General features: G+C 54.4%; 1 protein-coding gene across 1 annotated transcript; it reads left to right on the plus strand.

The window, feature by feature from the left end:
* The first annotated feature begins 957 nt into the window (after window positions 1-957).
* On the plus strand, window positions 958-9,960 carry RASSF2 (Ras association domain family member 2). The gene is made up of 11 exons (XM_080634548.1): window positions 958-1,094; window positions 4,172-4,254; window positions 5,323-5,398; window positions 5,538-5,689; window positions 6,114-6,202; window positions 7,627-7,778; window positions 7,853-7,954; window positions 8,126-8,177; window positions 8,264-8,385; window positions 9,305-9,402; window positions 9,581-9,960. Exons 2-11 carry the CDS (start codon window positions 4,196-4,198, stop codon window positions 9,648-9,650), a joined length of 972 nt encoding a protein of 323 aa, XP_080490674.1. The 5' UTR covers window positions 958-1,094; window positions 4,172-4,195; the 3' UTR covers window positions 9,651-9,960.
* The last annotated feature ends 2,785 nt before the right edge of the window (window positions 9,961-12,745 follow it).

Consider the following 12,745-nt stretch of genomic DNA (forward strand, 5'->3'; position numbering starts at 1 on the left):
CATGGAATATCACAGGGTTTGGGGAGTTATAAGGCAGGAATAACCCCTTTAATCCATGTGATGCAGCCCAACAGGCTCCCTCTGGGAGTCCTGTGCACAGCTGGGGCTGATTGCAAGAGCATTTCCAACCTGGATGCATGGGATGGGACGTACTTTGGGATCCCTGTCCCGGCACTGGGGACGCGGCATCCATTGTGGTCCTGGTCCTCGGTGCCAGCAGCAGCGTGTCCTGTAAGAACCCAGAGCCGGAACCGGAGGGGTCAGGGCTTGGAGCATCCTTTGGGACCCCAGTCCCAGGTCGGGCTTGGGGGGGAAGAAGGCCCCGATCCAGGGGCATCCTCAGGGCTCCGCACTGCCGGGGTCCTTCGGGACGCCACAGCCGGGATGAGCCGAGAGGGGGGGACCCGGGATCCCGCAGCCCCGCCCCGCACCGGCCCCACCCGCCGAGGGGCGGCCCCACGCGGGCACCGGCTGCGGAGCGGGACCGGCACTGGGTGAGTGCGGGCGGGGGATCTCCATCCCCATCCCTATCCTGGTCCCGGTCCCTGTCCCGGTCCCTGTCCCTGTCCCCGGCGCGGCGGAGCCGGAGCTGCCCCGAGCCCTGTCCGCAGCCGGTAGAAAGCGGAGGCGGCTGCGCCTCGCCCCGGGGCAGGAAGAGGGGGGCATCCGGTCCCCTCTGCACCCACCGACCCCCGTGGGCATCACCGGGGTCCCGCGGGGACCCCCGAGCAACCCGGTTCCCATCACACCGGGGTGGGAGCCACCAGCTCCCTTCTCATAGCCCACAGCAAGCCGCTGGTGGCCACCAGCTCTTCCCAAGGGGGTCCGACCTGCTGAGTGTGGCCAATGGGTCCCTTTGGTGGTCCCCAAGCGAGGTGGCACCTCCATAGCATCACCCACCGGTGGCTCTGCCACCCCTCACCGCTGCCCCGCTGTTCCCTGTGCAGGACGGGGCTGGAGAACAATAGTGGAGTGGAAAACAATGGAGCTGCTGCACCTTGGCGCGTAGGGATGCCGGACGGAATTCCAGCTTCAACATAACAGCATCAGGTTGTGGGAGCATACGTTGGAGCCAAAGGATCTGCCAGGACGGGGTGAGAGCACTCGGCTGGATCACATCACATGCAGGGGGTCAGTGTTCCAAGGGGGGAATTGTTGCCTCTGGATGATGCTTTGCTGCTGGTTGTGTCGGGGTCCAGGTGCCATTGGGCTGGTTAAAAGCCACCCGGGATGCAGGAAAGCACCAGGGGTTGTGCAGGGGGAGCATCGCGGCCTCCCCTGGCAGCGGGATATTCCCACAATGCCTTGCATGGCCGGGGGGAGCAGGGAGATGCTGAAGAGGCAGTGGGGATGCTGGCAAAGCATCAGGAGGGGGCCAGGAAAGCAAAACCCCCCTGAAAATTGCTCCTTTCTTTGCAGGAGCAGGGAATGGTGCCCTTTTCCTGCCGAAAACATGGTCCTTGGGGTTGTTTTTCCTTTACTTTTGGTAGGTTTGGGGTTGTGCATCTCCTCAGAGCTCGTATAAGCGAGCTCTCATCTCTGTTCCATGCCAGCTGCCTTAAGCATGGCCAAGCTCCCTCTGGAGCTGTATGGATGTGGGGAAGGGCCTTGGGAAGGTTGTTTTTAGGGAGGGGAATGAGCCTGGGGCCCATCAGGCCTAAAAAGCTCCTGTGGGAGCAGCCATTGGCTCATGTTGGAGGGCAGAGAGGGCTGAAATCCTCCTGCCACGTGCGCAGGGAGAATCGATTGGATCTGATGGGGTTTAAAAGCTCTTTGCGAGGCAGCAGCAGCAGAGGGAACGCATCAGCTCGGGGTGGGGAAACTGAGGCAGGAAGTGAAGACAGCGCCGAGCGGCGGCGGTTGAGCAATGGGCTGGGCGATTCCCATGGTTCCAGTCCTTTTATGTTGGCCTTCTCCAGCCTTTTCAGTAGCCCATCGGGGGCATGGCAGTGACTGGGACCTGCCTGGGGATCCCCAACCCCTTCCACAGCCAGGCCGATGCTCTCAGGACCCACATAAGGAGGAATTTGCCCCTTTTTTGCAGCTCAGAAGGGGATGTGGTGGCAGAGTGAAGGTGGTGGTAAACAGGAAACCAGGCTCCTCAACGCAAGGGGATGAACCTGCCTTTGGGGCTCCCCTTCAGCCCAACGGGAGTGTGTTTTCCTGGCTGGATTCATCCCATCATCCCATTAGAGGGAACCAAGGCTTTGGCTTCACCCCTTTGTGTCACCACAGCACCATGGGGTGAACCCCCCTGCGGTACCTAAGGCTGTGCTGCTGGAGGGGGGTGGGTTTTACCCATTTAGGTATTTTTGGCCCCATTTTGCATGAGCCAGGCAGCCCGTGTGTCACTTCACCTCCCTCGGTGCTGCAGCAGGGCCTCAATGGGGACTTCCCCAGCGCTGCTCCATCCGCTTTCAGGAGCACCCACAAGCGAGATGCTCGTTTCTGCTGTTCCTGTATCTCACATCCGGTAACCCCCGGGTTCAGGTCCCTGCAACACCCATCCCAAAACTGGCTCTAAATCCCCTCCTGATACCATTGCTGAGGGTTGTCATTGGGTTTAATCCCTGCTCCTCACTACAAGAGAGACATGGAGGTGCTGGAGTGAGGCCGGGGAAGGGAACGGAGCCGGTGCAGGGCTTGGAGCCCAAGTGTGACGGGGAAGGACTGAGGGACCTGGGGGGTTCAGTCCGGAGAAGGCTCTAACACGGTTCAGTGGCGGCCTTGGTGGTGCTGGGGAAGGGTTGGATTGGATGAGCTCAAAGCTCTTTTCCAACCTGGTTGATCCCATGATTCCATGGCTGGGCGATGGAGGGATGCGGCGCAGGAGGAGGTTGATGCCGCTTTGCCATGTGGGACGCTCACCCGGCTCCTCAGGAAACCCAAGGCTTCGTCAGCTTTTCCGTGTGGGTTTATTTAGGCTCCGGGTTTCTCTTCTGCTTTCCCCAGGCAGAGCTGGAGCCCCGGGGCTGGGCCCATTTCCTGCCCTTCCCCTGCCTCCTTCTGCCCGCTCAGACACCAGCTTTGCTTTTGCCACCTCCTCCGTGCTGACACACAACAGCGTTGCTATGCCATAGGATCCATGTGCTGGGATGCATCCCAAAGTGCGGGGTAAGAAGCAGGAATCACCGCTGTGTTGAGGTGATGGGGCAGGTCCCTCCTCCGACACAGATTGGCCTTGATTGAGTCATTTATCCGCCTGGATGCCATTGTGGGATGGGGTTTGCAGGGAAACAGGCTGGTTTCCCAGGGGATCAGGAGGAAGCACGCGGTGAGGAGGGCAGTGGAAGAAAACAGTGTTTTGCAGATCAAATGCTCTTCTCCTGCCTTGGTTCCTCCCTTTGGGATGAGGGAAGAGACCTTGGGAACAGGAAAGCCGAAACGTAGGAGTTCCCACAAACACCCAAGGAAAAGCACGGCCTGAGATACCCTTTCTCATCGCCCAGAGCCAACCCCGATGTTGCACTTCCAGGTCTCTTCAGTGCCTTATTCCCAAAGCCCGTGAGCATCCCTGAGGCTTTCACATGGAATCTCATTGAAATCCCACTTGGTGGCATCCACAATCACCCCCATGCTCTGACCTGGGGCCGTTCCCAAGGTGGGATTTTGGCGGGGGGGGTCCAAGTGTTTATAGAAGAGAGATGGGGATGTTTTGGCGCTGGAGGGAGCAGCATTGTTAAAACCCAGGTAAAGGAACCAGCCCTTTCACCTGCGGATCCAGTCGGATCCAGATGCTGATCCAGTCGGATCCAGATGCTGATCCAGTCGGATCCAGCTTCCTTATCCGAAGCTTTGTAGCAAAACCTGAGTGAAATAAAGGCAGAAAAGGGACAAATCCCACTGACAACCTCCCGCTTCCAGGTCCATCAGTGGATGCTCCAAATGCAAATGCCAGCGTAAGCGTATCCCCGCCGGTATTAAATATTCAGTGAGTTTGCACCACCTCTCCCCTTATCTGATTTCCCCTCCCTCATTCCCATCAGTTTTCCCACAGGAGCCGCATCAAACTTCCCCTCGCGGCTGCATCCGCCGGAGCCTTTTTCCCAGGAGCAATCCCACATCCCAGGCCCTTTATTCCTCTGCTCCCATCTCCATGGGCGCGCAGCAGGGATGCGCTATCGGGGCGGTTCACGCCGGTGCTTTTCTCTCCTCCCTCTTTGCGATTCAGCTCCCATGAAAGACGAGCGGGAGGATGGATTACGGAGGCTGCGAGTACCCGGTTCCCTGCGGGAAAGACAAGTACATCTCCAAGTAAGATCCTTGGCAGGGCTGGAACATGGGAATAATCAGTGCTGGGAGATGGGAAGTGAACTGCAATGCTCTGGGAGGGGGATTTGAGCTGGGTGGAGCGGAGAGACCCTGGGATTTAACTTGGTTCGGATTGAAAAAGCCATTTTGGGGCAAGAAATGGCAATTTCCTTTAAAACAATGGGGTTGTTGATGGGATTTGGAGATGTTTTTTTCTTAGGAGCGTGGCCAAATGCTTCCATAAACCATGAAATAGTTCATGGAGTTCATGAAATAGAGGTTTTGCTTTAAAAGTCCCTATTAGGAATTGCTCTTTGGTGCTTTGGCACAGAAGTAAAACACTTCCCAAGTTCCAAGGAGGATTTTTCGGGGAGATAAAGCAGCTTTGTGCTATTTGCCCCCTATTTTTACTTCCTCCAAACCCCAAATCCCTGTGCTTTGTGCTTCTTTATACCAGCCTGCTGGTGCTGAGCATCCTCAAGCCACCCAGCTGAGTTAAGGACAGCTTTGCGATGGAATGCCAGGGGCATCACTTCCCGGGATTCCGAGCCGGGAATGGGCTATCTGTAACGATTATTTGTAATGTTCATTATTCATTTGCAACTGGAGCAAGGCTCAGGCTTCATCCGAGCCCAAGGTCAGGCTCTGGAGCGCGGGGAGCTGATGTGATGCACTCGCCTATGATAACTTGTGACTCCAGCATGACCCAAGGGCTTGGATGCTCCCAAAATACACTGCCTTTTCCAGCCTTGTGACCAAATCCCACAAGGTCTGACAGGTTTCCTTGTGCCTTTGTCCAAGGTTTATGGCTGCAGGGAGCTTCTCCCTCTAAGGGTTGACCCCACAGTGGATACCCCCACCGAGGGATATCTAAAGGCAGCAAAAGACCCAGATTTGCCTCAAGCGAAGCTGGTTTGGGTCCCCCAGCAGTGGTGCAGGTTCATCACCCAGCCCGACACTGGAAGCAATTCCTGCTTTCTCCCACATTCCCACAATTCAGGGGTGCCTCCAATGCCCCCCCCCTTGCTCCTCCATGTCTTTTCTCAGCATCTTTCCCCTTTTTCCTCCCAGGAATGAGCTGCTTTTACACTTGAAGACGTACAACATCTACTATGAAGGACAAAACCTGCAGCTGCGGCACCGGGAGGTAAGAAACCCCCTTGGGGCAGGGTCCCAGCAGCCAAAACCCAATGGAATTGGGTTTGATCCCCACTGAAAGCATCGTTTCTTGGTACCATTCCTTGCTGTTTGTATCTCGGAGCCTGAGGTGCCCATCTCTCGTGCAGGAGGAAGGTGAACTCATCGTGGAGGGGCTGCTGAACATCTCCTGGGGCTTGCGGCGACCCATCCGCCTGCAGATGCAGGATGACAACCAGCGCATCCGCCCTCCGCCATCCTCTTCCTCCTGGCACTCGGGATGCAACCTGGGAGCACACGGGTGAGCGGGGGGAGAAGAGTCACGGAACTGGGGAAAAAAGAGGGGAGCACGGGGAGGTTCAGCTTTGCTTGTGCAGGTTGGGTGCTGGAGCTTGCAAAAAGGCACTTTTGGGCTTCAGAATTCCCTTCCTGGGAAGGGCAGTTGGGATAAGAGCCTCCAAAGGGTTTTTTGGGAGCAGAACAGGATGGGATTTGGGACTTATTGGATGACTATTTGAGATCTGAATTTGGATGACGGGATGACTATCTGGGACAACTAGCTTGTGCTGCAACCCTAAGGGATGGTTATCTGCCAAATCCAAGGGAGAACAGGCTGCTTCCCATCCTGGAAACAGCAGTATGGGGGCTCAAAGGGGAATTTATCCCGGTTCTCATTCCTGCTGCAGCTCTTTGCTAACAGGACATCCATCATTATCCATTGCCAGGTCCGTGCTGAAGCCCAGCACCTTGCCAGGCATCCAGGTCACGGATGCAGAGGCTGTGCCAAACACAGAGGCTCCCCGGAGCGGTGCAGGTGAGCCGGGCATGGATGCGGATGGATTTGGCTGGGAATTGGGAGCAGCTGCTCTGCGCTCCAGTTTCATTGGGGAAAACAGGGATTTATTTTCTCCAGCAATCGTGTCCCTGTTGTCCCCGAGCTTCCTTTAAGCCATTGCCCCGATGGGCCGAAACCCTTCCAAAGGGATTTTGCTCAGGGAAGGGATGTGGTGAAGAGGAGCTTGGAAAGAAATAGGGGGAAGGAGCAAAGAGCCTCGTGGGATCATAGGGAAAAGGATGTCGGCACTTCCCCTTCCCGGAGGCTCTGCTTTTAGGGAAGAAGAATAGGGCTGTTGGGAAGTTCCGTTGCCATGGGGAAGTCAACACTGCTGCCAAGTGTTTTTCCCTCCCTGGTTTCTCCTCTTATGGAGGGGGAAGAGCCCATCCACTGGCGCTTCATTAACCCCTTGTTTGGAGCACAAGGCAGCACAAGGTTGCCTCACCAGCAATTCCCACTGGGAAAAACGGCTTTATGCGTTCTTCCCATTAAATCAGGGCACTTTGCAGGTGCTCCTGGCTTTTTTAAAGTGTTTTTTTTGGGGGGTGGTGGTGATATTTGTATGGAAATACACCCTGCAGACAGAGAAGAACCAGCCAATCCTTCCAGCTGCAGGATGCTCATCCACTTCCCGGCTTGGGAAGTGCAAAACTCATTGACCCATGAAACCCTTTGCCCCGTCCTTCATCCTCCAGCTTTTCCCCTTTCTCTTTGTGATCTCTCCATGCACAACACTTATTCCCCCTCCTCTTAATTCAAGCTTGCCCTGGTGATACCTGCACCGCGTCGCGCCATAGAACTACCCCAGCAGCTATTTGAGCCCAATGATGTTAATCCTCCACCAGTGCATAAGAAAGAGCTCTTTTATGCCATTTCTTCCTCCAAAAGCCTGTTCAAATCAGTGCATAACGTGCGTGCCCAGCTCCTCCTGAGTGCTTAGTCACTGCGGCCTGTGGTGTGCATCTGGACAGGAGAGATTTGTCTTGCTGCAGACATGCTTGGAATGAAAACATCCAAGCTTGAGCCCCAGAGGTTCATTAAAAATGGATGAAGAGCTGGTTTATAATAATCTGGAGCCAGGCCAGTTTTCACACAGAGATCTGAGGCGCTGGCCTCGTTTGTCTGTTTTCATTAAGGGCAAAGAGAAAAATACAGAAGTTAGATAACGAAAAAGCAAGTAGAGATGCTCCAGCTGCTGGGACAAGAGGCTTTATCCAGGTAGCAGCCTGTACTTTGGCAGTTCATTATGAATTAATGGCCTCCTGTAAGGGAATAAACCAGTAGCTGCCATGGTTTAAACTGGTGGGTAAATCTGCGCCGGGCAGTCACACATGTGCATCCATGGGGGCATTCGCAGCAGGGAGAGGCTCCGCAGCGCTCTCCTCCAAACGCATCTTTTCCAGGCACCAAAGCACAAGCGGAGGAGACGCCGCAGCTGATGCGGACACGGAGCGATGTTGGGGTCCGGCACCGGGGCAGCGCCCGCACCCCCAGCGAGCAGCGGCGCATCCGCCGCCACCGCTTCTCCATCAACGGGCACTTCTATAACCACAAGGTGAGCCCCGCGCTTCCCCAGGACCCATCCCCGCGGGAGGAATCCAAGGCTTAAATGGGCTTTGCATCCCACAGACATCCGTGTTCACGCCGGCGTACGGCTCCATCACCAACGTCCGCATAAACAGCACCATGACGACGCCCCAGGTCCTCAAACTGCTGCTCAATAAGTTCAAGGTACTTGAGGTATCCCACCGTGATGCTCCTGGGGTGCTCTGCATGGGGGGATTTATATCCCATGGGTACAAAACGCAACGGCAGAGTGAAATAATGGGGTATATTCTTTAAAGCTGGGGAAAACCCGGGTGGGAATGTGGCCTTTTAACAGTGATTTATGCCTCCATTCAGATTGAGAACTCAGCGGAGGAGTTTGCGCTCTACATCGTCCACACCAGTGGAGGTGAGTGTCCAAACCTCCCCCCCGGTGCATCCATGGCAAAGCCCCATCACACGCTGGGACATCCATCGGTGCTTTTGGCATTGCAGAGAAGCAGAAGCTGCGGGGCAGTGATTACCCCCTGATCGCCCGCATCCTGCAGGGCCCCTGCGAGCAGGTCTCCAAGGTCTTCCTTATGGAGAAGGACCAAGTGGAAGAAGTCACCTATGATGTGAGTTTGCTGCATGGGATGGGCTTGGGATTCAGCTGGGGCTGGAAGAGGGGGTGGATGTAGAATCCCAGCCTGGTTTGGGTTGGAAAAGAGCTTAAAGCTCATCCAGTTCCAGCCTCCTGCTTATGTTTGCTGTGAAACCAGCCAGGTCTCAAATGTTATTCACAAAGAGCAAAGCTCAATTCAGCTTTCTGGAGCCACTTATTTCTATAGAAATGAATATAAAACCTTCCCTAAATAAAAAGGCCATGAACATTAGCCGCAAATTGCTGTTAGCTACCTGCTCTTTCCATACAGTGTTTCTAAAAGGCTTTTCGTGCGCTTTTGCTCTGCTTTGAGCCCGCATCTCCCTGTGAAAACTCCCTATCTTACAGCAAAAACCTCGTCCTGTGCCTAACGAGCAGCTTTAAACGAAGAGCAAACGCCTGCAGCCCTGTTTTACCACCCCAAATCTGAGCACAGAACAGCAATAGCTGCACAGCCTCGGGCATAATTCGTACCTTTCCTGCTGGGGAGCGCGCTGCGGGACGGGAACGGCTCGGTTGTGCCATCTGCCGGCTTCCTCCCACCTTCCTCCCCAAACCGGAGCAAAATGAAGCACTTTTGGGGTGTATTTGTGCTTAAAGAGCACTGTTTGCACGGGTTCACCATAAGAAGGAGCCAAGTCTTGCAGGCAGGGGGTGAAGCAAATGAAGTTTATGGGTGTTTTGTCCCCTATAATTATCTGGCTGTGTAGGGAAACGTGGTTTCAGTTCGGGTTTGTTGCATAAGGCAATGGGGGTCCTTATTTCCCCAGTTAAATCAGGGGAGTTGATTTATTTTATATATCTATATATCAGATATATATCATTCAGATGGTGCTGAAGGGTGGGTGCATCACCCTTTTCATGGCCTGGCTTGGTGTTCCTCCTCCCCCCAGGTAGCTCAGTACATCAAATTTGAGATGCCCATCCTCAGGAGCTTCATCCAGAAGCTGGAGGAAGAGGAGGATCGTGAAGTGAAGAAGCTAATGCGCAAGTACGCCGGGCTTAGTTGCATCAAGGGGAGATGCTGGGAGTTAAGGACACGGTTGGGGTTTATTGCGGTCCTAAGCATTCATTTGCACAGCCTTGCATCCTTAATCCATGCATTATTCCAAGGTTTTCATGGCTCGATGCTGCAAAAATCCTCTTTTCCTTGGCCTTTGCCTCTCCAGATACTCCATCCTCCGGCTGATGATTGAGCAAAGGCTGGAGGAGATATCTGAAGGTCCAACAGCGATGTGAACCGCTTCACCAGCTCCAGGTTGCATTGCACCAAGAGCTGTTTGCCTGCAGGATGCACTGTACCAAATCCCAACCCCACATCATTCCCGGAGCGTTCCCAGTGTCCTCCCGGAGCGCTCCGGCTCTGAGCCAACCCATCCTCCTGCGCCTTCATCTGCGCAGCATCCTTGAGGAGTTCCTTATCTCCAAATGGGAGTTTTCCCAGCAAGGCTCTGGGCATCTTCAGCCAAAACCTCAAATCCCTGGAACTAACAGGGGGAAAAGAAAGAAAGATGGAACCCACGAGCAGGATGAAGCCACTGAGGATGGGGGCAAGCAATTCTGGGCTCTGTTGGAAGATCCTGGCTTCAGCGGTGCCCGCGTGGGGCTCCCTGCATAGAACCCACCCCTTGGTGGCAAGAGCACAAACAATTCCTCTTTTCCACCTAAAAAAGCACATTCCTATTGCAATAATTCGCAGGTGACAGGAAGCTTTTGTAAATGGAGTGGATTTTAACACTTTTGCTGCTGAAAACCTGGGGACTGAGGGTTGGATTTACAGCAAAAGGGTAAAATCCCGTTTTTTCCCAGCACATTCCCTTAACCTGCATCTGGTCTCATAACCCCCATCCTGCTCCTTTCTAATTTGCACTAATGTTAGGGAAGAAAAAGCAAACCATGATGTCGAACCTCTCTGGTAGCTGTAACATGCCAAATAATGCTCGGGGGAATAGCGGGTGCTGAGGAGCATCTCCTGAGGGATGCTCTATGGAAAGCAGGAGGGATGGCAAGAGGAGGGGAGGCAGAAATAGAGGGGTTTATTCTCCACGTGGGTTTTGCAGCACGTTGTCCTGGGCTCACCAGCACCAGGATTGGCTTTGTTACCCCCATCACACCTGGAAAAACCTCTTTCCTCCCGGGCTAAACCAGCAATATCCATTTTATACCTCGATGCGAACTAAAACGCGCGACTTTCTCCCTCCTTTTGAGTCTTTGCAATGCATCTTTGTAAGGTTCGGGGTCTCATTTTAATGGTACCTTCTCCACCTTGGACACGTTGATGGGGGAAGTGTTGTACAGCGAGAAAAGCTCTGTGTGTGCGTGAAGGATGGCTTTGTTGGGTAAGAAGGACACAAAACATGAAGCAACTTAATACAGAATGAAACCCCCCTGGTTTGTTCAAACTAAAGCACTTTGCAGGGAGAAACGCTACTGAAATGGGCTCTTTGGGGACCAGGAGCGATAAAGGGGAAGATCAAAACCTGCCTGAATCCCAATGGAGTTTCCCAAGGAGAAATGCTCCCTTTTTGGAGAGTCACAACCAAATTGCTGGAGGATTTGGGGGGGAATATTGGGCTGTTGTAGGGTTTAGGGACTATCAGAGACTATTTAGCCCCATGCACCATGGTTGGTGGGCTCCGTCCTCTGGCTATTTATCTCCCATAAGGTAAAACTCACCTCTAGAAGAACAATTCTGCGCTGCTGAGCCTGGTTTCAAACACACTGAGGGGTTTACAGCTGATGTATGAAGGGGTTTTTGCCCCTTTGAGGCTGAGCTCTGCATCCCCAAGGTTATCCCCAGCCACTCTTTGCTTTCTCCCCAGCATTATCCAGCCCATTGAAGCCCATTTATCCCTCCCCGCGCAGGAGGGGGATTCGAGTGACGTTGGCTCCGCTTACCAAAGCTTTATCCATTGGGAAAAGCGAGTGGAGCTCAGCAGGCACAGACGGGAAGAGCGGCACAGGGTGCAGGGTAAGGGCAGCTTCCTTGGCATGGAGCTGAAGGATGAAAAGAGGAGGAACTGGGTAGAGAGCAAGGAGGGAAGTGGAGGGCTTTGGCACTCGCTGGAGCTGGAGGTTGGGAGGCGGAGAGCAGCCCATGGAGGCACTGCAGCCCGGCTGCTTCAGCAACAGGCTTTCCCCTGGGTTGTGATCCCTAAGTTTGGATGCTGCAGGGGAAATAGAGAGGGGGGAAAGAACAGGAAGGAAAACCAAATCCTCACATCCTAAATTGTGCAGAGTTTGCTGCCCAGGTCTGTGATGTTTCAGAGGTGGCGATGCAGCTGCAAACAGCTGGAAGGGGGATGCATGCTTCTCCAGGCTTTCCTTACTAATAAACCACATGAACTGGAGAATCAGGGCAGCAAAATGAGGCAAATTAATTAATGAAGCCCTATTTTTCTGTTTTCAAAGTGCTGGATTCCAAAGGGGGGGGGGGTCAGGCCTGGCACCTTCTAGCAGGGGCCATGGAAGGGAAACGCTGACACAGGGAAGCTGCAGCCAGGGGGGCTCTGCTTGTTCAAAAGGCTTTTGTCAACACAGCTCCTGCTATTTCGGGGATGGTTTTGGGGCCTCGATGGCTCAGCAGCTTTGGTACAATGAGCCTGTTTGCTGAGCTGCTGACTGGGGGTGCTGCAGGGTGGGGGACGGGGTAGAGGGGAATCACAGCGTGATGCTCCTGTGCTTGGAAGACGGGTGGGAAAAGGAAGGTGCAGATCGGGAAGTCACAGAACCACGGAATGGTTTGGGTTGAAGGGAGATTAAAGCTCATCCAGCTCCAACCCCTGCCACGGGCAGGGACACCTTCCACTAGAGCAGCTTGCTCCAAGCCCCTGTGTCCAACCTGGCCTTGAACACTGCCAGGGATGGGGCAGCCACAGCTTCTCTGGGCACCCTGTGCCAGCGCCTCAGCACCCTCACAAGTGTCAAGAGGGTTTGGGTGGCACCACGTTGACAGTGCCCACTGTCCATATTAACTAAATTTACTGAGAGCTGGGCTGGGTCAGCCTGGAGAAGAGAAGGCTCCTGAAGGGGAGACCTGAGAGCAGCTCCAGTGCCTAAAGGGGCTGCAGGAAACCTGGAGAGGGGCTTTGGACAAGGGCCTGTAGGGACAGGCCAAGGGGAATGGCTTGAACCTGCCAGAGGAGAGACTGAGATGAGCTCTTAGGCAGAAGCTCTTCTAGATAGGATTGGAGCTGGATGAGCTTTAAGCTCCCTTCCAACCCAAACCATTCCATGGTTCTACGGTTATGAGCTGCAGGCTGGCCCGAGCCTAAGGCAGCAGACCCATGCTCTCTGTCCCTGCCTGTGCCCCCTCCGCAGGTCGGGCAGGATGA

The sequence above is a fragment of the Psittacula echo genome (assembly GCF_963264785.1).
Source record: "Psittacula echo genome assembly, chromosome: 25".
In the NCBI taxonomy this organism is placed as follows: Eukaryota; Metazoa; Chordata; class Aves; order Psittaciformes; family Psittacidae; genus Psittacula; species Psittacula echo.